This window comes from Alosa sapidissima, chromosome 4, assembly GCF_018492685.1.
Source record: "Alosa sapidissima isolate fAloSap1 chromosome 4, fAloSap1.pri, whole genome shotgun sequence".
NCBI lineage: Eukaryota > Metazoa > Chordata > Actinopteri > Clupeiformes > Clupeidae > Alosa > Alosa sapidissima.
This window is the reverse complement of record NC_055960.1, coordinates 13,123,589-13,150,787: the sequence shown is the minus strand read 5'-3', so window position 1 is coordinate 13,150,787 and position 27,199 is coordinate 13,123,589. Positions and strand designations below refer to the sequence as shown.

General features: G+C 43.6%; 1 protein-coding gene and 1 long non-coding RNA gene across 5 annotated transcripts in view; one reads left to right on the top strand and one right to left on the bottom strand.

Annotated features, from left to right (window-relative positions):
- The first annotated feature begins 1,719 nt into the window (after positions 1-1,719).
- unm_sa1614 (un-named sa1614) overlaps positions 1,720-27,199 on the top strand; it is a 64,141-nt gene continuing 38,661 nt past the window's right edge. For 2 of the 4 annotated variants that reach the window (XM_042089130.1, XM_042089128.1), the window contains exons 1-8: positions 1,745-2,045; positions 16,221-16,293; positions 16,675-16,820; positions 17,103-17,177; positions 19,933-19,982; positions 24,011-24,140; positions 25,497-25,582; positions 26,719-26,794. In XM_042089130.1, coding sequence (XP_041945064.1) covers positions 1,920-2,045; positions 16,221-16,293; positions 16,675-16,820; positions 17,103-17,177; positions 19,933-19,982; positions 24,011-24,140; positions 25,497-25,582; positions 26,719-26,794 — 762 coding nt within the window. In that variant the 5' untranslated portion in view covers positions 1,745-1,919. Of the gene's footprint in view, positions 2,046-4,541; positions 4,611-16,220; positions 16,294-16,674; positions 16,821-17,102; positions 17,178-19,932; positions 19,983-24,010; positions 24,141-25,496; positions 25,583-26,718; positions 26,795-27,199 lie in introns of those variants that run through there. The other 2 variants (XM_042089129.1, XM_042089131.1) reach the window with 2 other exon arrangements.
- Positions 14,014-20,645, bottom strand: LOC121706971. The gene is made up of 3 exons (XR_006031202.1): positions 20,635-20,645; positions 14,377-14,381; positions 14,014-14,220 (listed from the first exon to the last, which is right to left on the bottom strand). It is a non-coding gene; the product is annotated as an uncharacterized LOC121706971 (long non-coding RNA).

Sequence of the window (27,199 nt, the reverse complement as noted above, 5' to 3'; positions counted from 1 at the left end):
CTGTTACACGGTCATTTTCAGAATAAGATAAGAGATAACGTGGCTGTATTGAGGAGATGATACTGTGTGTTATGTTTCTTCTTTAGCCTGTCCAGTCATTGCCTCTGGCCTTGACGTCGTGACCCAGTTAATCTCTCTCAGAAATATACTGTGTCATGGGTGACGTTTGGGAGCCTGCTAGACAAACTGAATGGTGTTAAAATAGCTTGAGTTTGTAGGTTTACTCCTGTCTTGCCACACTTCCAATCAGTCATTTATGGATCATCCGGCCAGTCCATCATTGTGCACCTAGTGAGTCTTTGATAATTACTGGTATTTACAGACTTTGATATCAGAGAGGCAAAAAAAGAGAGTTCAGTGATGTATGTATGACAAAACCTGCCCAATCTCCTTAATTAACATTATTACTTTGATAACATTATGATTTTCTCCATTGGAAAGTTTCTTGTCATAGCATAATGACATTTTGGCAAACATAAAAGCACCACAAAGAGCACTTAATCATATGTTTGTTTGTTTTTCATGAAAGGCCACCCAATATGAAGGGGTGGAGCCAAGGGGTGGCCATGATCACCTCTGGCAACCATTTGGCCAACCTTCTTGTTGTAGCAAAAATAAGACTGTGCCACCCTAATGTAGGTAATGGTCTCAGCCTGGCCATCCTAAAAGAAGTTGTCTGGCTTGGACATGGCCAATCAGCCAACCTTCAGCTAACTCCATTATCACAACAATACAGTTGCATTGCATATTCTTTCCTCTTTCAGAGCTACCAGTGGCAGTGCACTTTATGCTAACTTATTATTTTGGGGTGGTGGGGTCCTTCCTCTAAGAGGTACTATTAATATTACATGTCTTATGTTCTCTCTCATATGGGGACCTTAGAGGGCACCTCCTCCCCCAAATCCACCAGTGACCAGAATGACAGCACTAGTTCACTTTCACCACATCATTTGTGGAGAGTAACTAAATGAAGCCCTCACTTATCCCAGCTGCTGCCTGCCGTGCGCAGCGGTTGTGGCTGAGCACGCCCGTTGTGGGAGCAAGCAGCTTGGGAATTTTCAGCTGAAGTCACATGGCGCTCGGTGGGGGCTGAGAGAGCTGCGGGCCGTGCAGCCCGGAGCTGATTGAGTGAAACCCTAATGAGATGTGACAGTTGGGGATAGGTGTCTTCCAGGCCCTTAACGATGCGGTATGTCAAGTAGAGTCTCACCCCAAACCGCGTCAAAAGAGTACTTGAAATGAAGTGTTTCTTACTGTAAAGAGCTTTAGTCTGCTGACTGCCTAGACTACAGTTTTCTCGCCCCATTTTTACGCTTAAATTCACTTTGCCGTGTTTCAATCGCTCGCACATACACCATTTCCCACACAGCGTGATATAATCTACATAGAGCTATAAACTACCCTTCCGTAAAGAGAGATTACAGAGCCAAAGAACCCTCTCGGAGTGAATAGAAATCATGCGTTCACGTAGAAAAGGGGCTTTTTGGAGACCAGTCTAAGCAGAAGCTTTAAGACTGCATGTCACGTTTATGTTGGGTGATGAAGTGACACACAAAAACAAAGTATTCATAATGCACAATATTCAGAAAGTATTCCGAATGTGCAGATGCTCTGCCGGCCACCACGTCAACCACAACTGTGTGAGGAGAGAGGGGCGGACACGAGCATGCGCGCCGCTAAGCGCGCCACCGGTACTACTGCTAGGGAGAGCGTCAGTTCCTTATTCAGCTTATACAGACAGCGTTACTAGAGATGGACCGTCGGACAGCGTAAACACATGGTACGGCACTTCTTTAGAGTGCTCTCTGTCCTTACACCCAATTAGACGGAGTTTTGTTGCACACATAAATCTTTACATTTTGTATTTATTTTAGTTCAGATAATTATTTCTCCGCAAAGGTTTTCATTATATCGCAGAAATGCCCGAGTTTATATCAGTAGAGGAGTTCATCGCAGAAACCTTGGAGGACTACAGCTCTCCAACAACCTCGTCTTTTACCACGAAAATGATAAGTTGCCGGAATTCCGCCAACAACATTGAGGAGGTGAGTAAACTAGCTTTTTTCGGGCTGGCTGAATTTTGCGACTATCCTGTAAGACTGTTGATAACAGTAATTTTGTGACAGCGTACGGCTTGTCTCTTGGATCTTGGGGTAGACCCGCATGAGAAGGTGTGTCGGGATTTTTTTGTCGTTGTAGGCTACTGATGGACTCATTATCCAATCCCAGTTAGCTCTATTTAAGGAGGCGCGGAGAACCGCACCGTGGTTACGGTCTTTGTGCTCTATTGTGCTCAGTTCTTTATTTTCCGGTGTTTTATGGGCCGTGTGGACAAGTCATGCGTCTAGTCATCTTTGTTTTCTAACAATCAGTTAATTAGCTTACTGGACACAAACCTTGGCTGTCCCGTTGACAAGCACGGAGCACATTCTAATTGCCTTTGTTTATTGCACCCATGGGGCGGCAGACCTCTGCGCTCCCCCAGTGATGGAGAAGAAACTTGAGCATGCAGTCTTTGTCAGAAATCATGAATTAAAGTGTTGCTATCGAGATTTTCCTCTATCCAGTATCCATGGAAAAAGAGACCTGTTTCATTTGGGTTGTAAGTGAACGGATTGCAATTTTATGCGAATAGCTTTAGCTTATAGCTATATTGCAAATGTATGCGAATAGCTTATCCTATGGTCAGGTGCTACTGCGCGACTGTCGCACCTGACATATAGGCTACCCCATAATAATAAGACTCCGGTCCTGTCTTTGTGTTCATTAATGTTTCACTTTACGTCATAACAGAAGTGCAAGAAGTCGCTTTGTCGGACGCTCTGTTGGTCGCGCTAGGAGGTGAACACAGGATCTTTGTGTGATTTCCATAAGGGGCTTTTATGGTAGATGCAGACTGTCTTTGTAGGCATATTAGTGGTGTAGGAAATACTAGTAGTACATGGACGTTCTTTTACGTAGCCTGCACATTGTAAATAGAAAATAAACAAAACATGTTAGTTTAAATTACAAAAATATGCCAAACCTCGACTATTGTGGAGGGGAAATATAAATTATGTAGACAATTGGAAGTCCATGTTTACAACTGTCCAGAAACTGAAAGGAAACCCCCCACCAAACACATCTCATCATCATCACCATCACCACCGCCGCCGCCTAATCTCCCTCACTAAACCTGGTCATGGCTTATGCCGTTTTGAGTCATTTGTTGTGGCAGATTGGAGCCCGTGCCAGAGGTCACTGTTTTGGTGACAATGGGAATGCCTGACGCCACCACAGCACAGCACAGACTGTCGTGTTGGAGGAGTGCACAGTTGCCATGACGATGACCTAGCCTGTGAAACACACTGTACACATTGGACACTGTAGCCCATTACATGGTTGACTGTTTGGGTCTCATTTGACTTGACACATCCTTGGGAGACTATGAGGTCTTCACTTCAGCCGCCCAAAGGATCTCCACGAGGGGCTGCGCTGTTGGAGGCAGGAAGCGCCATCCATTCGCTTCCTGTCTCCAAAGTGAGAAAACCCAACACACCGATTCATCAGATTATCGTGGGCCCAGAGACTCACAGTTGCTTGGTCTCTGGAAAAGGGGAAAAACAATAGGGCTCATTGCCACAAATAAAAAGCAGAGCAAATTCTAAATGTGTGACTCCCTCAGTCATGCTTGAGGAACCCATTTGAGTCTGTCCACTGCTGTCCAGCCCCTGACCAAGAGGGGCGTGAGTGATGCACAACGCAGTTTCCTTCCCTATGTGTGTCGGCCAGTGGGGGTGTCCACTGTGTGTTGTTTACTCATTCAAAGCTGTAATCATTTTAGGCTTACTGTTGTGTCTGGCCCCAAGTACAAAGAACATCTAATCCTTCCTCACCCAGATATGCTGGTTGGCCGATGCTAAAGAAGAGGTTAGTGGGGGTGGTGGGAGGTGGAGGTGGGTTTTTTTCAGGTTCAAATTAGAGGGACTGAAGCATGTACAGCCTGTGCCCATATATAGACAAAGCTCTACATATGTTGGAACTCTGTGTGTGAGAGAAAGACATAGAGAGAGAGAGAGAGAGAGAGAGAGAGTATGTGTTTGTGTGTGTTAGTGTTTCTGTGTGTGTGTTTTCCTTCTCCAATTTACATTGTGATGTCTTTGGCAAGTCGGGGAAATGGCTCCCGTGTGTAATCCCTTGACTTTGTGACCCAGCCAGTTAACTGAGCGGACAGAATCGCCCCAGTCTTCATTCGGTTAAAGGCCGGGAAAGTGCTGACAGAATGAGGTGGAATGAAATTGCAGCCGCCAGCAGACAATATGTCAGTTCCACATCAGCTGGCTACTTGGGCTGATGGATCATGGGTCCTTCGTGTGTGTGTGTGTGTGTGTGTGTGTGTGTGTGTGTGTGTGTAACAGTGAGAGGGATGGGCCTAGCTGAGCTGGTACCGGCGATGCTGAAAGTAAATTGAAATGGAAGCAACTTGTGATTAGGGCGGTTGGCGGAGTGTAATACTAGGGAGGTTAATTGGAGTGTGTGGATAATCCGAGTGGACCAGTGTGCGCGAGTAGGGTCTGGTCATGGGCACCCAACAGCTGATTTGGCTATTTGTTTACATCGAGCACCAAGAGGTAAGACGGGGAGAGAAACACATGCACTCCAATGTTCAAGGAGATTTACCGGATGGGTTGTTTTGATGACTGGTGGAAAGGAGTGTTGGGTTACATGCTCAGGACGGGTACTGTATATTACAGATTGTAATTTCTCATGCTTGTTGAGAAGAACAACCCAAACAATGTGTCTTTTTTATCTATTAGAATTGTTTGTTGTCCAGATGAAATTGGAATTGCAGTAAAGATTCAGTTCATTTTAACCTTGTCTCTTTTTTACCAAATACTGCAATCCACTCCACTGAAGCACACTTCCAGGATTTTGTCAGATGGATGTTGTGATGCCAGTAATAACTGAAGCAGCTCAGTGGCGAAGGTTGTAGGGGGACTCTTATAGTGAACAGAAAAGCATCCTACCACTTACTGTATGTGCACCCGCAAACTCAGGGTTGCGTATTCACAATTATTGTCTTCTAGATAAGAGAGGCACATTCGTTGCAAAAGCGTGTTAGTGTCCTTACATCTAGTGGTTTAAATCTACTAATAATTTTAGACTTCCATCCTTTTCCAGACATTGTTTGGCTCTGTGTCTTGATAGAAAAACAGACCCATCACTCGTGCTGCATCTCTGGCCCTTTCCCTTCATTCCATGTTGGGCAGTGTGGGGCAGCTGTCCGCTGAGCCCCCATCTTTCCTCAAGCTCTCATCTCTCCCCAATGACAAGCCGATGCTAATGGGTGAAGGTGAAATTGCAGTAGCCGTCCACTCTGATTCTGAGAGAGAGAGAGAGAGAGAAAAGAGAGAGACAAAAAGAGAGAGAGTGCACGAGATGGAGATAGAGAAAGACTGATTGCTGTGTTTGGGCAGTTGTGCGCAGAGGCCCAGTGGCTTGGTGTTATGTAAAAAATGTAACGTTTATTGCCTCGTGTTAGTGAGAGGTCAGTGGCTTAAATGATGTGGAATGGGAAACTGTATTTCTGAGATGCCTTAATTGTAGTGTGTGCATTCAGCTTGGGCTGTGTGCTCTTGGTCTTTGGTCTGAGCTGTTTACTGTGTGTTTGTTTTTTCCTGTAGCGATTGAATGCCTCAACCAGACATTCTGTAATGTCCTAGTAGGCTTGGGATTTTATGAAGCATAGCGTGTGGACAGGAATAACTATGCCAGTTGCATTTTTGGTAAATATATTATTAAAAAAAAGAGAAACACACTTACGGTACATTGAAATAACACTACAGTAGACACTTACAGGAATCCAGAATATTCCATTTTTCTACAGAAGCACCTTTTATCAGTTCCGCTCTCTGTTATTTTTTCCAGGCTAAATGCACATTACCCCACTAACAGGCTGGCAGTGCTTCATTCTTTTTTTAATTTGGTCTCTCTCTTTTTACTTTAAAAAAAAAAAAAACTGTGTGCTTTTCGTATAATGGAGTGCCCCACATCTGAGTATTTTGGAGGGTGATTTGGTTTTTGTTTGTGTTGGAACTCACACAATGTCGGGGCTGGCGGCACAAGCTCAAAACCAGCCACAGAGCCACTCTGCCCGGAAAACAAAGGCTGCCACGTGCCTGATCCCTGCTGAGTATGCCATTCTTCAGGAGAGGCCTGCCTATTCGCTGCCACTGAAATGTGATTCCTGTGGACGCTGTCCCTTGTTTACCCAGTCAGTGCATCTCACTGGCGGCCAGGTAAATGGACTCACCTGCTTTGTGTAGAGAGGGGCCGAGTTGAATGAGAGCGCTTCAAGGCCGATAGCTGCATTGTCATCATCTTATTGTGAGCCTTCTGATGACTTGGTTACTGACCAGTTGTAATCTCTACTTTTGGCCAATCTGCAGCATAGCACAGGAAAACCATCACGTCCAACCTGCACAGCACAGCACACAGTAAAATACTATCATGGCATGCTCATAGAGTACTTTGTAAAGTGGTGTGGGCTATATAGGGCCATGTGCTTTATATGGCGATCACTCTCTCTAACAAAGTAGCAAGGTTATGTTACTACTGCAAATGCTTGCCAGTTTTTTTCCTCATCAAAGGCTAGAAAACCCATTGTTTTCTTAAACATGTGACCGAGATGTTAAAGTTATCCAGCCATATAAAAAGCAGAAATGGTATGTGCACAGTAGGTCAGGGTTTTTTCTTTTTCCACAGTCCAAAATGTCCAAAATGTTTAAACTCCCATTTAAATGGGTGCCTCTCTGAAACAAATGTATATTGTAGATCAAATCACTCTTTGACAGGAGCAGTCTTCTCATAATTGTGTGTGAAAATGTTATCAAAGGGCTCATCACCACTTCACAAGGCACAAATAGCCACCGGACGGTGGACAAGTGCTCGGGTTGAGTAATGGGAGGGAGTTTCCATAGAAACCAGCATTTGACGGGAAGTTCATTTTGACAGTTAGAACTGAAGAGAACAAAGAGGAGCAATTTTTGAGGGCATTTTTTTTTCCCCAACCGCGTGAGCTGAAGAGGTGCTTTATTCCAACACAACCACCTCCACCTCCCATTGTGCCTGACGATCTCCCTCTCCTCCCTGCCAGATCAATGCCTCAACAAAAGCCATTTCAGCGCAAGTGATTTCACCAGGCTCATCACAGAAGACTCCACACAGTTTAACACAGTTTAACTCCCACTGGGGTGCAGCTCGCATGGACTCGGGCTTCAGCCCGTTCTTTCAGAGCGATCCAGTTTGACGCAGCACTGCGATTGACTTCCAAGTGTTCTGGCGCTTTGTGATGAGTTGATGCTTTTAAGTAACCCACTGTGGGTAAAGATTAGTGTTGATGCTGTGTGAAGTAAAGCCGACAGCACAGGCAAAAAGGAACCCTTAAACGAAGCCTTAAAACCTCCCTTCATCCCAGCTGATGATGGGAGTTTACAATGAGGGGAAGAGAGGATTTGAAAACACAGCCTCGATACAAAAGCCCGTCTTAGCTGGTTTTAGTGATGTTTACAGGCGATGAAAGAACTTTTAAAACGAGCTATATCTGGAAGTTTTCAGTAGCACATGCGTCAAGAGATGTACTGTGCATAGGATGAGGGTGGTATGCAACAGATAGTAGGGGTGAGTGGATAGAATGGAATGATGATGATGATGATGATGATGAGGTCCCCAGCGTGTTGTTTTACTGGAGCTCACTGAGTCACTTTCTGTCAGACCCCCCCCCCCCCCCCCCATCCCAGCCTCCCTTACCCAGACCAGCCCTTTAATTATAGACCACCCAAGGCATCCACCCAAGAACACTTCAGTTCATTTGTGGTGTTTAAACGCACATGCTCACACACAAACACACACAGAAACACAAATGCACATGCTTGCGCACTCACACACACACACACACTCACACACACACACACACACACACACACACACACTGATGTAGGCGGATAGATGAGTGGAGAAAATACTGAGAGTTTATGTAATGTGACACGGCTCTGGAAATTGCCCACACATAAATGAAACGGCTGTGGTCTTTTGTAAAGACAAGGCCTACACACACACACACACACACACACACACTCCCACTGTTCCAGTGAGATATTGATAGTTGTTGTGTGCCGCTAGTGGATGTGTCAGGCTGATTGATGTGCTCTCGGCCTCTCTGTCAGTCTTTCCCCACACAAACGTAAACCTCTGGCTATCAGGAGACAGTGGGTTACCCACAACACAACAGAGACGGTTTTTATCCTCTTCCAGGAGATGCGATGAGGAATAGGTCAGTTCATTCATTATTCATGCTGGGTGGGCCTCCCTCCATTCATGCTCTGTCTAACTCTGCCGGCAGAAAGATGCAAAGTCTCAAAATATCAGCATGGACTCTCTGATGCTCAGTCGTGATGTTAAAGCAAGTCCAGCATGTTTTGAATCACTTCTCTATGAGCACAGTTATGTTTGAGCCAAGACCATTTGATTTCTTCATAAACCACGCAAGTGAAGGCGCTATGTATTAATATTGGTCTGACAGGGCATTTTGTACACTGGTTGTTGTTGTTGTTGTGGTGGTGGTGGTTCTGCAGTCTCTCACTAGGGTAGCATCAAATTGCACCAAAGGGCACCAATGAGAATAGACTGACTTGTGAATTCAGACACACACACACACACACACAAAAGAATACACAGGTTCCCACCTGTGCGATTCCTAATTACTTCCATCAGTCCATCAGCCAGACAGCAGGTTTCCCCCTGATTTCTCCAGGCATAGCAGCGTAACCTGGAACACCCCCTGATGAAGTTGTACTTCTGGTTTCCTGACAGATGACATTTATGCTAGGGAATCTTAAGGGCGGGGTGGGGGGGGGGGGGGGGGGGTCAGATTTGTCTGTGCCAACGCTACTGGAGGCTGTTGGTGTTTGCGATGATGCGTCATGCTGTTTTTGCCCCCAGCGTGGCAAGTAGACAAATTCGATAATGAAAAGCCTGAAGGGTTTTTTCCCTCATAAAATTGCAATTATGCCTAATCATGGCAGTTTAAAAATATCAACAGAGGCAGTTGCAGAGGAGGCAGTGTGACTGGACACAGAGCTTTAGAGAGGACAGAAACCTCTTGATTATGCTCAGAATGGGTCATTCACCACAGGGCCACAGAGTGGGTATGTGACTTCCTTATCAGGCCAATGTTGATTGTGCATGCTTGCTAGTTTTTTTGTTGCATTTTTACACTCACTGCTCCCTGGAATGACTAGAGATTTTTTTTACTGTCAGCAATTCTACCGGAATAAAGTGCCTTGCTCAAGGGCATCACAAGGCGAGCTTTTGAGGGAAGACAGAACATTGCTCATTCACCCTCCCTACACACACACACACACACACACAGTGGGTCTGGGTTTCGGTCACCTTCCGGCCTCAAGACTACTTCTCTACTACTGAGACTAGCGCCACTTTAGAGCAATATGACTTTACACGTTAGAGTGTAGAAGTCTAACTCTCTGCAGGGGCGATAAATTGGTTGACAGGGTGTGAAAAAAGTTTGAGAAAGAGTGAAAAAGAGTGATACCAGCATTAAGGCTTTTGTCATTGAGAAGAGATGTAGAGAAAACTGGTCAGTTGACACAGATGCTGAATGTGCATTGTGGGGAGTGGGTAGGGTGGGTTAAAGCAGACATGTGATGAACGCTAGCACCAGGAGGCAAGTGGCCTTTAGACCGGCCACTGAGACGATTGAGGACACAGAGCAGGGCAGTGCCAGGGGTAGTCAGGGTCCTAATGGCAGAGATGCAGCCTCTTTCTCTCTCTCGCTCTTTCTCTCTCTCTCTCTCTCTCTCTCTCTCTCTCTCTCTCTCTCTCTCTCTCTCTCTCTGAGAAGGTTGATCACCCCCCGAGGGCTTTCAGATGGTTTCCACCCAAAGCCAGGGCACAGTGGAGGGCACGGCTTCCAGAGGAAATGCTACTTCCCATTAAGTCCTCCGAGAACGTCTCCAAGCTTCTGTTTGTGCTATGGCAGGAAGTGGTGTGACTGAGAGACGTTATTTCATCAACATATTAATTGGGTATTGGCATGACCTTTACCAGAACTCACATAAAGGTTTTGTACTCCACTATTCTAAAGTGCTGGTGGGTTATTGACCTGTATTTGTAGATAAATTGATTAGTGATTTGCCTTCCTTGCCCAGCAGCAGTGTTTTGCATAATCAAATGGGTCATCTTTAACCCCTTGGACCAAACATTGGGTTTTGAATTGAGCCTTTGGGCTTAAGTTAAGAATTTGTGTCAAGTTAATATTGTATTTGACATGTATTGGGACTAATGAGATAGATAGATAGATACTTTATTGATCCCCATGGGGAAATTCAACATTTCATTTTAATGATGATGACTAGCCCTGATTGGCACAGCTAGATGCACTCTAGTCTGTATTATTCTTTATATATTATTTTTATATATATTAAGTTACACACTTTTGACAGCAAGTCAGACACTAATTATTTATTGAATGTTTATGCATTAGACCTTTATTCAGGATGTCATCAGTAAATGCCGGCAATAATCTTCTAAGGGTCTTTAAATGTCTAAACCCGCTTTAGGCATTTGAAGACCCTTAGAAGCTACTTGCCTGCATTTACTGATGTCATCCTGAATAAAGGGCCATTCACACCAGGAATGACAACCATACAGATAACTAACGATAAAAGTGTCCACACTGATCAACAATAAGGAAAGTCTCTCCTTGTATTGATGAATGTGATGTCTAAAATTTGATGGATTTTGATTCGTTCTCAAAATCGCTCTGAAAGTGATCCCCGCCAATATCGTTTTTCATGTTGTTATTGTTATAGTTTATGTGTGGACGTCGTCATTCATATAAGCGTGGACGATATGGCCCTAAGTCAAGTTTGAGCTCAATTACATTATTATTGGTAACACTAGCATCAGAGCACAAAGTACAAGTACGTTTTAGACCGAATTAGAAATAGAAAAGCAGACCACCCTTCCTGTCGGCCGACCCACCACCCTTCTAACCTCAGCCATCAAAGGGTGGCTATTCCAAGCCGTGGCCAGGCCACAAACATCTGGGCCAAGCTTGCGCTCTTGAGGTCGGAGTCTCTGACCAACGTCTGCACACAGGCACCTGGAAGTGCACTCTCTGAACTTCTGACCCTCCCTCACACAGCTCTCTCTCTCTCTTTCTCTCTCTTACTCTACTCTTTTGCACTCTCTCTCTCTCTCTCCCAGGCAAATACTGCTTATGGAGCAGTGTGTGTGTGTGTGTGTGTGTGTGTCTCACCTCCATTTTAAGTCTGAGTCATACAAGCTCTTCCTGCTCCTTATTAGCCGCTAAGTCAGGTTTTATGATGGCGTGCTTTATGCATCCCCTCCCTTTGCTCCCTTATGTCCTTGTGCCCCCCTCCTTTTGCCCCATACTGTCCTCTATTCGGTGTAATGACTCTATTTCCGTCTGCACCCCTCTGTTGGAGCCGGTGGCTTGTGGGTCATTAAGTACGGGGATCACTTTGAGATAACGAGAGACCATACAGAGAGAGGAGCCAAGAAAGAGGCAGATCTCTGCTCTCTCCTCCTCTCACTCTTCCGCTCTCTCCTCCTCTCTCTCCTCCTCTCTCACCTCCTCTCTCTCCTCCTCTCTCACCTCTTCTCTCTCCTCCTCTCTCTCCTTCTCTCCTCCTCTCTCTCCTCCGCTCTCTCTTCCGCTCTCTGCTCCGCTCTCTCCTCTGCTCTCTCCTCCTCCTCTCTCCCTCTCTCCTCTCTCTCCTCCTCTCTCCTCTTCTCTCTCTCCTCTGCTCTGTCTTCACAGGGAGACTTTACCAAAATGAAAAACCCTCTCTTATCAGCTGCATGTACTTGAAAAGTAAATAGACAGTGGAATATAATCAGTGAGTGTTATTAAATTGGTAATGTCATACAAATTCAGTGTATTTAATATTGTCTTGTATCAGTAGGGGCTTGTTTCAGACACACACATTCTTTCACAACATATACTCTGCTACTGAAACTGGGCACTTAAAGCTGAGAATATGGTAGGTTCGGGTCTAACTCTATTCTGATCTGGTCACTCCTGATGCAGGCAACTGTGTGGTCAGCCTGCAGTCAAAACCACTAGAGTTTGGTGACTGTGAAGGACATTCCTCACCCAGCTTCTCCTGGTGTGGTCTCCATGGTGTGGTCACATGCTGCTATTTTGTTTCCTGTCTCTGTGTCTGTGTGTGAAAGTCCTCCGGTGCATGTGTGTGTCTGATTCCATGTGTGCTTTGGAAATGTGTCATCTAGTTCGCCAAGTGTTTACCAAGATGGCACTTTGGGTCTGCTTGATTGTGGTGTATTGTACGCGACCTGCCTTGCCAGTTCTCTCTACAGTCGATCTGGAGCGTGAAACTGGAGCATTCTAAGCTTCTGCTGAAGGTGCCAGGTGATTTGCATGCTCCACTCCAGCCAGGAGTGAACAAATGCTCTGTGAAGCCTCCTTCATTTATTCCCCGTTGTGGTGCTTCTCATGCACGTCTTCACTTGTTTCTGTATGTCTTAAACGGCGTAATTTCAAACAGGATATTTGCACACTGCAGGACACAGCAGAAGCCCAAGAGAAATGTTTACAATTGCAACGGCCCCTTTTTTCTGACTGTGTTGCCTGGGGGAGTTTGGGGAAATGGAACAGTGTGCATGCCAGTGCTTTTGTAGAGGAGAGAAAAGAGTGTGTAGAGGAGAGAGAGTGTGTGTGTGTGTGTGTGTGTTGATGATCCTATTTAACAAAGAGATAAAGTAAACCACATATGTGTGTATCTAATTGTAAATGTTTATTATGACCGCTAGCGAAGCGGTCATATAGGGATTGTCAAAGTTTTTTTTTTTTCCCCTTCCCGTCATCTACTTCCTGAATTTTTGGTCAACGATACCCGGGACACCGAAACACCGGGGCACATGAAATTTGGTGGGTATGTAGCCCCACTAGACTTTTACGGAAAAATTTCGTTTGGTCCCCGGGGGCCACTCCCCCACCGCGCTGGGCCCCCCGAAACCCAAAAAATGCAGTTTTTCCTAAATAACTACCTGAACCGTGGCACCGAGGATGAAGAAATGTTTATGGTATGTTGGTCTCAAGGGCCCACATCAACCTAGCCCATAATCACTCATTTGTGATTTGCACCCCCCCCCGGTAAAAAATGAAAATGCAATATCATTCTGCTTTAATCGCCCCTCTCTTCAGTTAAGATGTTAAGAACTGCACCAAATTTTATGATTGTGTATGATTAACCTGACATTCTCTGGGGGTATGCTAAGTTTCGTAGAATTTCATTCATGGGGGGGGTCTAAAAAAATTAAGTTATGTGTACATTTAGTGACTGTACACTCATTGGCCTGTAGATGGTGGTGCACACATATACACACGCACACACACACACACACACAGGTACGCACATACCATCAGTATCGGCAATTACAACGGCCGATACATAATTACAAATTCAGTAGGATTAAAGGAAAACCAAATATTCATCATAATAATTTGGCTCAAGGGCCACATTGGGTTTTGAAAATTGGCCTAATATATATTAGGGTAATTGATACACTTTACACTTCTGTACATCTTGTATGGCTACACCAGAATGAGCATTAAGTGGCTGAAAATCAGTAATTTCCAACCTATTCCCAACTGCTGCATTTGCTTTGCACAGCTTGAAGTCTGAAGCCTACTTTCCTTTGTTGAACGGTGCTGGAAAGCGTCTCCCTGTTTCCCTGTCATCGTTGCTCTCGTCTCGTTGACTCTGGTTGTAATCTCACCCGAAGTTGCTGCACCTTCCAATAACGTTGTCTGAGCTGTTAGATCTATAGAACATCTACTTCCGTGGATAACATGGGCTGATACTACATAGGCCAGTCATTACTTTTGTAATCATGGGGCAACGCTTTGGGCAAACTCGATGTACAGTAGGGTATATGCCTAATTCACAAACGAAACAGCGCTGAGACTCTTACACAGCACAGCCGAACTCACTGCTCACTCAGAAGAGTAAAAAGGGACGTTACATGCCATCACATCAGAGTCTCAAAAAGTCTCCAAGAACGCCAGAAAAAGTAGCTAGATTTGTCGCTAGTCGCTTTTCACAAAAAAAGTCGCTTGGGGGGTCTGAAATCTCGCTAAATATGGCGACAAAGTCGCTAAGTTGGCAACACTGCCTGATGATGCATCCTAAACACCGGGCTGGGACATTTAGCTCAAAGTCTCAAAAAGCATCTGAGTCAACGTTCATTCCCAAACACCCATAGGCTACTTCAATCCTCAAAGGTGATTCAAGTAAGGAAGAGCATGGCTCAAAGTAAAGTAACTAGGACTGAAACTATAAATTCGTCAAAGTGAATAATTTGTGTCAACTCGCCGCAATGTAGATTTATTAACGCACCCGTGATCTACATCTCCATTGAAACCAAATGTTTTAGAGCGCACGTTGAGAGATGTATCCAGGACAGGGCTGTACCTACACATATTTGTTGCACGTGCTACAAAAATCATTCTTTGCGATGGATGATTTAGTACCAACGTTACACCGGTCCAATACAGTTTTGCCTATGGCTATACCGTGAGACTGAGACGTTTTTTGTTTGTTCGAAGTGCGTGTTTAGGGTGTGAGAGGGGAGTCGATGTGCTTTGATTCCAGCTTGGTAGTAGTAGTCTATGCGATTGAAAAACACGTGTGTGTGAAGTATCCAAACAATGATAACGCTATCATTATGGCTGCTTTAGCCATAGACCTTGAGCTACTGTACAGTGGGTTGGGTTCCATTTAGAAGTGTCGCTTTCCGTGATTCACACAGCTGCGTGAAATGTATTACTACTGATATGCAAAACTATTAACTTTTCGCCAAGAGGTAGCAGCTTAAGTCCGCTTGATACTGTAAGCCATTGGTTCCCAAAGGAGATTTTATTTGGGTCGCCAGCATAGCCTATTGACAATTTATGTTGTGTAATAGGCCTAGCATAGGGCCTATACCTTATATAGCTTATAGTTTGTTAACAGTCACGGTTTTGTCATAACTCCCTCTATGCATCCAGTGCGTGGATATCTCAATTGCAAAATTAAACAATATTTCTATCGGGCGCCTACAATGGACTAGGCTGGGTGAACTCAGCCTGATCGATTCGCAGCCAGCGATTCCTTTTCGATTTCTCAAAAGATTGATCTTGGTCTGGCGAAAGCCAGACTAACCATGGACCTCATAGTTGCAAAATGCAAGGGAACATGAATCGGCATATTATTTGCACAAACAATAACGGACAGTAGCTCTTCAACTTGGCCCGTTAAAATGTGTATGAACAGTCTAGCAACGCATTTCATGAAGGCCCTTTTGGACATGTCAGTTATTTGCACCACTAGGTAAAACGGCATTTTGTTTTAGACTACTGGTATTTAATTTGTGCAATGTGCATTGACAATAAAGCTGAATATCATATGAACTAGATGACTAAACTTATGCATATGTAGAAGAAGAAACATTCACAAAAATCCATGACATGACCTCTCTTCTTGATAGCTGTTGAAAACTGCATGGAAATGACAGGGATTGTTTTGTTTAATAATAAATAAATAAATACATTATGTTGCTACCTTCTGCTTTTCCCAAATACAATGTAGCCTACAGGTGTACCTTTCATCAGTCCAGTTGCAATGGATGGACTGTGATGAACTGCCCTACTTGTGATTGTTTAGATATTTTAAAGGTTTTATAACAATGCTACAAATTTTTGGCAAGTGCTACAAATCTATTCACCTTTGCAGCGCCAGTAGCATACACAAAAGTCTCAAAAGTGGGGGATGGAGTAGAAGATGGAGACAAATTAATTTATATGATTTCTTTTCGCGGAATGGATGTACAGGACTGAGCGGCGTTCATATTTTGTACCGCTATGCGGTACAAGTTTTTTCCCTTCTATGTTCTGGTGATCACGTGGGAAGCATAAGTATTTTCTTATCTTGGAATCGTTTATAGAAAGATGTTAATTCAGGACATTCTGTCCTAATGTATCCATATGGTGGGAAAAACATATGGATTTAGTTCAGTTTTCCCCAAGTTCATTGACTACTTCATACAGTTTTTTTTGTCCTGAGTCTTCAAAAGGAAATGGCCTTGTCTGTGGAGAGGGTTACACTCTTATGGTGAAATCCTGTTTGTTTTTACAGGCCCTCGACTGTGACCGGACTGTCCTCCAGAAACTGAAGAAAGCTGCCAAAGCGAAGCATGCTTCAGGTCAAGGTGAGGTCAAGGGCTCTTAATAGCTATTCCCATGGTGTGAAAACAGCCAGTCTGTTCAGCATCACTAAAAGAGGGCACACACAAAGGTTGGACCCCCACGTATGAACAGCGGCCATTGCTCAGGCTGAGAGGCTCTGTCCAGACCCTGTCCATTATACCACATGCTAAAATGGGGTTCAATTAAAATGGTGTCAGTCATGCACCCATGTGTGCAGCGTGGGGGAACGAGCACCAAGGGCATAGTCACTCAGAGTTTCACTGAACTATTTAAACAGTTTTTGTGATTTGGGTTTAGTAGATTTGTTTATTTATGATGTGATGAGTTCTGTAAGACATTGATGGAAATACACCACCCTTAATGAAGTTGTGTCTCGGCTTTAGACCACATATCACATCTGGAGGTCTACATCAACTCCATGGAGAAACTTGCCGTAAATTTCCGGAGCAACGGGGAGCAAGAGGTGGCGTCTGCCTTCAACAAGTTCGCCGAGTTCTCCAAAGAGCTGCTGACGCCAATGAAAAACCTGGTGAGCGACTCTCCGCTCTGCTCGCGCACAGAGAAGAGAGTCAGACAGAGATAAGGCACTTCATGCCTCCAGATAAGACAGAACCCCTCTCTGGCTGACCCACTGGGTCCCTGTGTTATCTATAAGTCCTATCTATCTATAAGTATCTATAAGCGTCACAGTGTTCTGAAATACAGAGACCACAGTATTTGTAAAATATGTATGACCTGACACTTTTTTCATGTTTGGCTTGTGTAAAGGTTGAGGGTTTTTTTGGTGATAAGTTCTTTTTCCTCTTTGCAGTTGAACAGCATGCTTCACAACATCAACTTCTTCCTGGATTCTCTGGTGAAAGGAGACCTGAGAGAGGTGAAAGGGGTAAGCCCAAATGTCACCTCAGTCCGATCACAAGTAACGCTCTACCGGCTTCCCTAAATATCACATGTCTCAAGGACTCTCTCTCTTTTTTTAAACAGCCCCCACTCTTAATGCCCAGGGTTTCCCACAGCACTTTGCAGTCAAGGCGGCCGCCTTGGCAAAACAAGCCTGCCGCCTTAACTACGTCGTCAAAAAAAAAAAAAAAAAAGTGTCCTGTTTTCTCCCTTTCATTCCAAACTGTGACCAACGCCAACCTCCCTTCTCCGCAGAACGCATTAAAAAATAAGAAGAAACGTGTCATGAATCGAAAAATAATCAGATTTTATAATCTTTACATATGTGATATGCCTCCGAATCAGAGCTAGTGAGCGGAGCTGAGCGGTGCAAATATATCGCTCCTCGTTCTCAAGAATCAGTCAAATCGCGAACAGCCACAACCCCGTTTAATTGTCAGGTGTGATGAAATGCGTTCATATTCCACTTTTTATGTCATAAACGTTGCAGGCCTATGGAAAGGTTTAGTGGTAGGGTTGTCCAATGATCAAGTTGTTGCGTCAATTTGTGTTTTAATTTATGCGACGCACCAATGCTGGGTTCATCCATTTGGCGCAAGTTAAAATATTTAGCCGACTGCGTGATTTGTCATTTTCGTTCTTTTGGCAATTAATCCCGACTGATCCCTTTAGTTAACGTTGCCAAGCTTGTTTGTTGGTGCACTATCAGTGTTGCAGTCTTTTAAAATAAATGTTATGAGTGAAATATATTGCCGTTTCTCTTAATTCTTTGGGACCGGGGAGCTAAATTCTCGACTCGTGGTGTGAGCGGTATGGGAGCGGAACGGAGCGGAACAGAGCGGAACAGAGCGGCCACTCCGGCCTCTAAATTAAAAAGCGCTCCGCGCTCAAATTCCATCCATATTACACAAAACTATAAAATGATCTAAACTTCATTCACTCTCGGTGTATAGATCAGGACAGACTTGCGGAACAGGCTGCAGGTCAACAGTCTGACAGCCTGCATGAAGATAAGCATTAATGGTCCAATAGTAAAACAGTGCAATTACCAAAGGGCCCTTGAAATTATCTTTTTAAAGCCAAGGAGGATGGCTTGTAACCATGCTAGTTGTCAGCTCTGCCATAAGTAGTGACTGATCACATTTGCACATTTTGTTGTTTTGCACTTTCTTTTGCACTTGTTCTATAGTTTGTAACAGTCTTTGTTAAAATTGCACAAATATTTTGAAATATTTGTATACTGTTGTATAGTTTGTTTGGTGTTGTTACTTTATTCTTTGTTAACTGTTATTTTGAGAAGCTGGTTATTATTTATAATGTAGTGTTTAATAAATAATTGTTAAATATACAGAGTCTGTAGTGTATCGCACAAACAAGACGCCAACACCCACACCCCCCCACCGACGGCAACCGATACAAGAACCCCCCCCCAACCACCCCCCCCCCCCCCCCCCCCCCCCCCCGGGACCAACGACCTACCACCTTGACTAACACATTTCCTGCGGGAAACCCTGATGCCTCAAGGTTAGCAACGACTGCTATGAACGAGCTCGCCAGAAACCCACAGTTCATTATTCCGCTTATTGTGTGGTTGGGTGTACTGGGCTTCTTGCACACTCTCATGCAGCCTTTTGAGGAATATAGTGCAGGCACTTTGTGTGTAGAATAAGTGTGTGAGTGTGGCTGTGAGAAGCTAATGAAGTGTGTTGTGTTTAACAAGAGAGGCTGCAACGCAGTGCAGATCAGTGCGGCCTCCCTGTGGGGAAATCCATCGAGTGGATAATTAAAAACGCAAGCCTGTGTGGGAGACATGCTGCACCAGAGAGAGAGAGAGAGAGAGAGACAAAGAACGATATACATGGAGAAATACAAGGGGAGAGAGAGTGGTAGAGAGAATATACTGTAGAACAGACAAAGGAAGAAAGACAGACAGAGAGATATATAAAGAGAGTGACTTGTGAAGAGCAGGGAAGACTGGGAGGCGTGTGTGTGTGTGGGGGGGGGGAGGGCGGGGGGTAGCAGCTGGTGTGCCCAGCAGACATGGCCTGATGTGTTTGTCTCTTAAAGGAGAATTCCGGTGTGATATTGACCTAAAGTGTGTTGAAACATGATACCGAGTGTGAACGTATATCTCATAGCTCACCTCGGCTTGTCCCCTGCACTCAGAAATCTGGCGCTAGTTAGCAAATGCTACCAACACAGTGTTTCGTTTTGGTGCCTCGGGCATCGGCCTAGCCGTAGCAGCAACTGGAATCCATGCATTTTCACAGAATTATTTTTGGAATCTGATCCCTTATCATACCTGTTCGTTCGTACTCATCGCTCGACTTATCGTGACTAAATTCAAGATGGCGTCTAACGGTAAAATTCCTTAAGGTACTGTCTGTATAAATCGTCTTGTAAATAAACTACCAGTGCTTTTTTCAAAAGTTGTCTATGTCTCGTTTTAAATGGCAAGGCCCTCGGAAGTCTACCAATGAAGTATGGAGCTACTTTGAGCCTCGTAAATGGTGTAAAAGTGATTTATTTGCATGGCTAGGCCGATGCCCGAGGCACCACAACGAAACACTGTTGGTAGCATTGGCTAACTAGCGCCAGATTTCTGAGTGCAGGGGACAAGCCGAGGTGAGCTATGAGACATACATTCACACTCGTTATCATGTTTCAACACACTTTAGGTCAAAATCACACCGGAATTATCCTTTAATGGAAACCTTAATCTTATTCTCTGTCTTCCTCAGGATCTGAAGAAGCCATTCGACAAGGCCTGGAGAGATTACGAGAATAAATTGTGAGTTGTCCTTTTTGGGAGAACTGCCCACTTTTTCCACCACAGATGGAAAAGTAATCATATAGGCTATACAAACAAGTTATGTATGCAAGCAAAAAAAGCAAGAAAGCTAGGAGGAAGCCAGTCAGAAGTACTACACATTAATAAATGTAATATCTTCTACTTGAGTTTGTTGGTTAGACTCTACTTTGTTCCAATAGAGTCTCATTGTAGTGCTGGGCGGTATACCGGTTCACACCGTAAACCGGTGTATATTTTCGTTATGATATGAATTTTTAATATACCGCCATACCGGTGTATTTGATTAGGCCTACACAATGTTTGGAACGCTGCGCCGCGCGACAGTGTTTCAGACGGAACTTTTTTCACACGCACGCATGGTGGAACTGCGAGGCAGGCATAGTCTCTCTCATAGTCTCTTTCTTTTACTGTCTATGGGCATAGTGAGGGTAAACACAAAACACCTTAAGTTTTTCCCCTGAAGTATGACCCTTAAGGCTTAATTTATCCTTAGGTAAGGGGTTTATTTAAGGGTGTTGCACAGAATACCTTACATTGTTTCTTTAGTTAAAGGTGCGATTTGTAGGATTGTTACCGAACGTTCTGCAGGCCAAAATCAAAACACTGGTGAACGTTCTCAAGACTACCAGACGCGAGCCTCTTCTGGGTTGCCAGATGTAATTAAGACTTAGCTAACGTTAGTTGACCTGCAGCTGCTTTAACGTTTCTCCAACCATGACCCAGCTACACATTACGGAAACAGTAAAAAAAAAATACCTCTCTAACCAACGTAACATATTTAGCTGAAGTTAGCGATGCAGATGAAGTTTAGCCTAGGCTACCTGTTGTGGAGAAATATGGCCAGCTCTGCGTCAGACTTGATATTCTTCGTTTGACGAAGACGTCACCATCTCAAGAAGCTCCTCCGATGTCCACTTAATTTGTTTCTTGTTTAAATTTTGGAAATTTGCCTGCCTCTCGTAGTCGTTCATGACTACAACTGACAGCTGTTGACAGTTGGCCTTTGCTAATTTGGCAACCCAAATAGGAGGACGCGCTAGCCCATTATTAATACGCTATACTTACAACCGGACCCGCGTCACACAGAGCAGGTTGTTTGCGCCATGCCCCTTTTGAGGGGAAAACATTCCCTCAGAACAAGCCAGAGTGAACCGGTAGACATGTACCAACCACACAGCTAAGAACCCCTCCCTGAGTTTCTTTTGCCTACCATGTCCTCAAAAAAAATCCTGACAGAAGAAAATTATGGCTACAAGCCATAAGAAGAGAAGACCGTATGACACTTCTGGTCACTGAGTGGGGTTGTTGCACCACTTCGTAGGCTACTTGGGATACTGAAGAGACGTGTTTTTATATTAATTGAATTAAGCTTTTGTAGGTATCTTTCACGGTCAACAACCGGCAAAGTGGTTATGTATTGAGTGGTCATATTGATTTGTGGTATTTTTTGTTATTATTTATTCCTGCGATTTCTGTATGAATTACGTTTATTGACCCTAATTTGCGTTGGAGTTAATGAGAGGGGTTGTTTGTTTTCCCCCCGAAAGGGGCGGGAACGTTTGTCACGAGTCAAGTTCCCGGATGTGCCGGTCTAACGTATTCTAGAATGAATCGTTCAAAACATAAACGAAAATTCCAAGACATTCCGCCCCGTAACTCATTTTTTTTTCATGGGTTTTACGGGGTTTTACGGGTTAGAGTAATGTTGTCAAATAAGCCATTACTTCAATTCATCGTGTTTCCTTACTCTCTGACAACATATGGTGATCATTTTTGGAATGGTTACAGTTTATTTTCCATTATTTCCTACATACTGGACCTTTAATGATACTGCATTGAAAAGGATTTACCGTCACGAAAATTCTATTGAGATTGTTCAATAGCTGTAACTAGCTGGCTAGTAGGTGATGTCGTTAGTTAGCAACCCACCGAACACAGTGAAGTTTAATGATCTTATCCTTCATCTCACCTTAAGAATATTCGCTGAAATTATCCAGGTAGCAAGTAAAGCATGTTATAGACATGAACTGAGCAATTCTAGCTGGCTAGTTAGAAATGATCCTGACTGTCATCAGTGCACCAAAACGAACTTTTTTGTTAATGTTTTGCCTAGCGAACCGAACCGAAGCTCATGGCAGGCAAACAAGACATCTACATCTACATGAAGTTAATGTTAGCCTACCACTAACGTCATGCAAACCACACAATAACAATAAGGCATGTTTCTGATAGGCCTATTTGACAGAGTAAGCATATTAGCAGAGAGGTTTTAAAAAAAGTATAATTATTGCAAGTTGCACTACTTTTTGTATTGGTTTTATACGTTGTATTGGTTATATAAGATGTTTGTGAAATTTGCACAGTAAAAGTTCTGTATTTTGACTGCAATTGTCTTTGCATTCTGATAAGATTCAGAATGCAAAGACAAGATAAGTGTGTTATTTTTTGCTCGAGCTCAGGAAGTGATTTCGTAGAAGGTTGCACAACAACAAAAAAAACATGCCAATGTGTTGAGCCACAGATGAAGTGGACTGGGGGTGTGATGACGCCGTTTTTTGCAGTTGAGGAAGAATCTCACAACGTTTCCTGAATTGCAAAGGGTTTAGGTGGTCAAGGCCAAATTTAGCTAGGACACGAAAATATGACTGCAGTGTGTGTGTGTGTGTGTCTGTCTGTCTGTCTGATCACACAAGCCTCATGGACAAACCGCAGATTGCGAACGCTGTCAGACCCAAGTTTCCGTCATATTTATCAAACTAGTGTAAACTGCGCCTTTCTCTGCCTTTCTCCGCCCATAAACGCGATCATGAAATAATGAAATGAAATAATCAATTATTATAATCAATTAATAACCAATACGCCTGAAGTGGGAGCAAAAGCGTTAGTACCCTGAGGGCCAGATGTAGTAACGCTTTTGCGCCCACTTCATGCGTATTTGTTTCGCAATGTGCGTGTAAAATCATTGCGAGGTATGTACAAACACGCCGCAATGATGTAAAAGCGCAAAACTGCCTGTCACGGGAGCTGAAAGTGGCAGATTGCGTTTGTCATGTCATGCATATGCATTCATGGAAGGATCCAGGGGAAAGTGGGAGTTTAGCGTAAAAAGATGGGAGGGGAAGAGTAAAGAGCGCCTAATTATGTATTCCGCGGTATGTACAAAGACTGCTCCTGAAAGCGCACGTCTATTCTGCGCCTAAATACTTCCGCCTTGTAAAAGCAGGTGTTAATCCAAATTGCAGTTCAATGCGTCAATAAGAGAATATTTCAAAGACAACAGAATCGCTATTTAGAGCACCAGTTTTTGTGGTGAAAGTATTTGTACTACCAACAGCAACCTCAACTTTCGTTGGCCTTTCGAATGTCTTACTTTCACTTTCACATCATTCACTTAAACTTTCCTACTGGCTAGATTTACCCAATCTTCCATAGCCTACCACAAGTAGTTTGAGTAGAACTAGCCCACTGATCTTCATTATCTCCCTGCTTGTTTACATCTTATCATGTATGGTATTATTTCATGATTGCTAAACGTTTGATTCTTTTTAATGTTGTCATCAGTTAACTTCATTCAACTGCGCTGCCATTCAGTTGTGGACGTTCGTAAATTGCGTTTATGGGCAGAGAAAGGCGCAGTTTACACTAAGGATTGAACGATTGATAAATACGACAGAAACTTGGGTCTGACAGCGTTCGGAATCTGCGGTGTGTCCATGACGCTGATAACGCTACGTTCGCAAATTTACGTACATCTGGCCCTGAGTGTCTGCCCATGCGTGTGTGCGTTTGTGTGTGTTTGTGTGTGTGTGTGTGTGTGTGTGTCAGCCATTTGGCAGTACTAAACAGACTGGCAGATGCAGCACTGGGATAAAAAATATGGCATAAGGGAGTGCTTGTGATTGTATTTTATGGTTCACTCTCTCTCGTGTGTGTGTGTGTGTGTGTGTGTGTGTGCATGTGTGCGTGAGTGTGTCTGTGTGTTTGTGTGTGCGTGCGTGTGTCTGCAGCACTAAGATAGAGAAGGAGAAGCGTGAGCTGGCAAAGCAGTATGGGATGGTGCGGACAGAGGTGAGCGGAGGGGAGATCGCTGAGGAGCTCGAGAAAGAGCGCAGGATGTTCCAGCTACAGATGTGTGAGGTGAGACACACACACACACACACACACACACACACACACACACACACACACACACACACACACACACACACACAAATACACACACATAATCATCATTAAAACATAAACACAGATATACGCACACAGACAGACAGAGACACATACATGTATATGTCAGACATACAGACACAGACACAGAAGGCCAGTGGGCCACTGGCTGTGACATTCTCATCTATGGATTTGATGCTCAAGACGCGTCAGATGCGTCAACGCCAAAGATGGCATTCTATGCGTCAGATGGCATTCTAAACTTTGGCGTCAATAGACTCTATCACAGTCAAAACATGCACAGACAAACAGACTCCCACTCATTAATCATCAAAACACATATGCTCAAACACACTCCACTGAAAAGCCTTTTATCTCAGCACCTGTTGTGCCAGAGTGAGTCAAACTCTGCCAGCTCTTTCTCTCTCCTGCCAGAACAGTGTAGCTGGAGCTCCACCCTATGGTTCACTCAGATAGAAAGCTAAACTACACTGCAAAAATGAAATCTTACCAAGTGTTATAATCTTATATTAAGATAAAAAATCAAGTTAGTATTGTTTTTAGTATAAATATACATACTTTGAGCTTTCTTGTAAGATTATTTGACTTAAAATAAGTCAAAATCGTATTAAATTAAGACAAAAAAACAAGTAAATGTATCTGCCAGTGGAGTAATTTTGAGTCAAATAATCCTACAAGAGAGCTCGAAGTAAGTATCTTTATGCTAAAAACAATACTAACTAGATTTTTTATCTTAATATAAGCTAGTGCCCGTTAGGTGTAATTGGTACAGTTGGTCCTCTAATAAGATCATGGGGACGGTGTCCTGGAAACCAATACAGATCATATAGTGTGGGCTCCTTCTCAGCCCACTGCCATGTATTACTTAGCACCCTGCTAGTAGATCATGTAGCGTAGTTATAGATCAAACTGTGTAACCCAAACATGGCTAAAGATCCTCAGCATTGAGCATATTGTGTACTGTTAATTAACTCTATGCTTAAATCTCCAATGACTGCTTATATTCGATTATCTGTATTGTTATAGATGAACTATATAACCCAAACATGGCTAACAATTTCTCACCATCAAGTGGAAGACTGTTTGTTATTTGAGTCCATTCTTATATCTCCACTGGCTACCGATAGTATATCTTGAAGTATGGCTATAGATGTTTTAATTTCAACAGTTCCATGCCATTGAGTGATGGCTGAGAGACTGCACTTAAATATCCAATTAGATGCTTGTAATTAAGACAGGCAACTTATCCACAGCTCCTCTCAAGCATGTGTTATTGATGTCTGATTCACGCCCACTTCTCTATTTCAGTACCTCATCAAAGTAAATGAAATCAAGACCAAGAAGGGTGTTGACCTGCTGCAGAATCTTATCAAGCACTACCACTCCCAGTGCAAGTAAGAGGAAGCACAGCTAGCGTGCAACAGCATTGTGTTCAGATGGGATTGTGTGCGTAGAGTTAGGTACAAGTTTGTGCTTTTTCTGCACATCGATTTTTGGTCTGCATACAGCAGATGATTTAACACACACACACACACACACACACACACACACACACACACACACACACACAAACTCACAGTTATACACTCATTTGTGCACTCAATGTATTGATTGACCTAAACACTAGTCAGGACCAGCAGAAGAGACAATGTCTCTGTCACTATCAACCCTGTGCAGAGCTGACAGCAGTGCTGCCGCTGCATCTGTGAAAATCCTCCCTTTAAGATAAGGAAGCTGTGGCAAGCAACAGAATTAATTTGCCCCTTGCCCAAGTCTTTGAGGTCCCACTTTCTTCCTGAAACTGTGTGTGTGTGTGTGTGTGTGTGTGTGCGGGGTGTGTGCTTAGGGTGTGTGCTTGGGGTGTGTGCTTGGGGTTTGTGCTTGGGGTTTGTGCAGAGGGTGTGTGCGTGTGCGTGTGCGCGCATTATAGATGATGTGGTGAATTGACAGCTCCACAGATGAGATTAGATTAGACAAATTAGATTCCACAGCCAATTTTTTACATGATATCTAGCTAACAAGTGCTTGATGTGTCGTGTGTGTGTGTTCATGAAGAAAAAGGTGTATAATTATATATAATACACCTTTTAAATATAATTATAAGTGTGCATAATTAACTTTGTTTTTCACATTTTATTTTTTAAACAGTTTTATGTCCATTACAGTATTTCTTGTGTATAAACCGCAGGACCGTGTTTTATGCGAGTTAAAAAAACAAAACCATATTATAACTGCCCCATAACCCCATAGCTGAAGACATTTTGCAAGATCAATATATAAACCTCAGCTAATAGTTGGGAAATTACGTGTAGCAGAAGGAATAAATTGGCTTTAAAAACAGCACATTTACACATCCAAACGTTTATATAAACCACATCCTTTCTGACCCTTTCCGCTGTGTGCTGTGAGTAGTGAGGGACGGGTAGCAGGTTAGTGCCGTGTCCATGGGATCTCTTTGTTTGCCCTGTTTAACCGTTGATGATAAATTGACAATCCGGTGTGTAAAGGTTAAATCCAATTTTTCTCTCAGTTTCTTTCAGGAGTGCTTGGTGGCCACAGAGAGATTGAAGCAATACATTGACAACCTCACAGGGGAACTCACTCACGTGAGTGCAAGTGTGTGTGTGTGCGTGTGCGTGTGATCGTGCGTGTGTGTGTGCATGTCCGTGTGTATATATGTATTGGTGTGTACAGTATGTGGGTGGTGGTAGCATAGCGGCTAAGGAGAGGGCTTGCAAGCAGTTGCCAGAAAAATTGACAAATTGTGAGTTGCTCTGGAGAAACTGGCTCTTGTAAGAATTGATGTATGCAAGTTTAGAATTATAAAGTTCGGTATGTCAAAATTGAGATATTGACATATTCTTATTCTGTAACAACCTAATAAGCTGAGGTTAGGTGCTTCTTGAAGTTGTATGTATTGTTGGACATTATATCTTAAGAAGCTTGTTCCACTTATCAATATAACTCTATGGAGTTCTACAACTTTGAAGCTCAATATCTAAGAACTATTC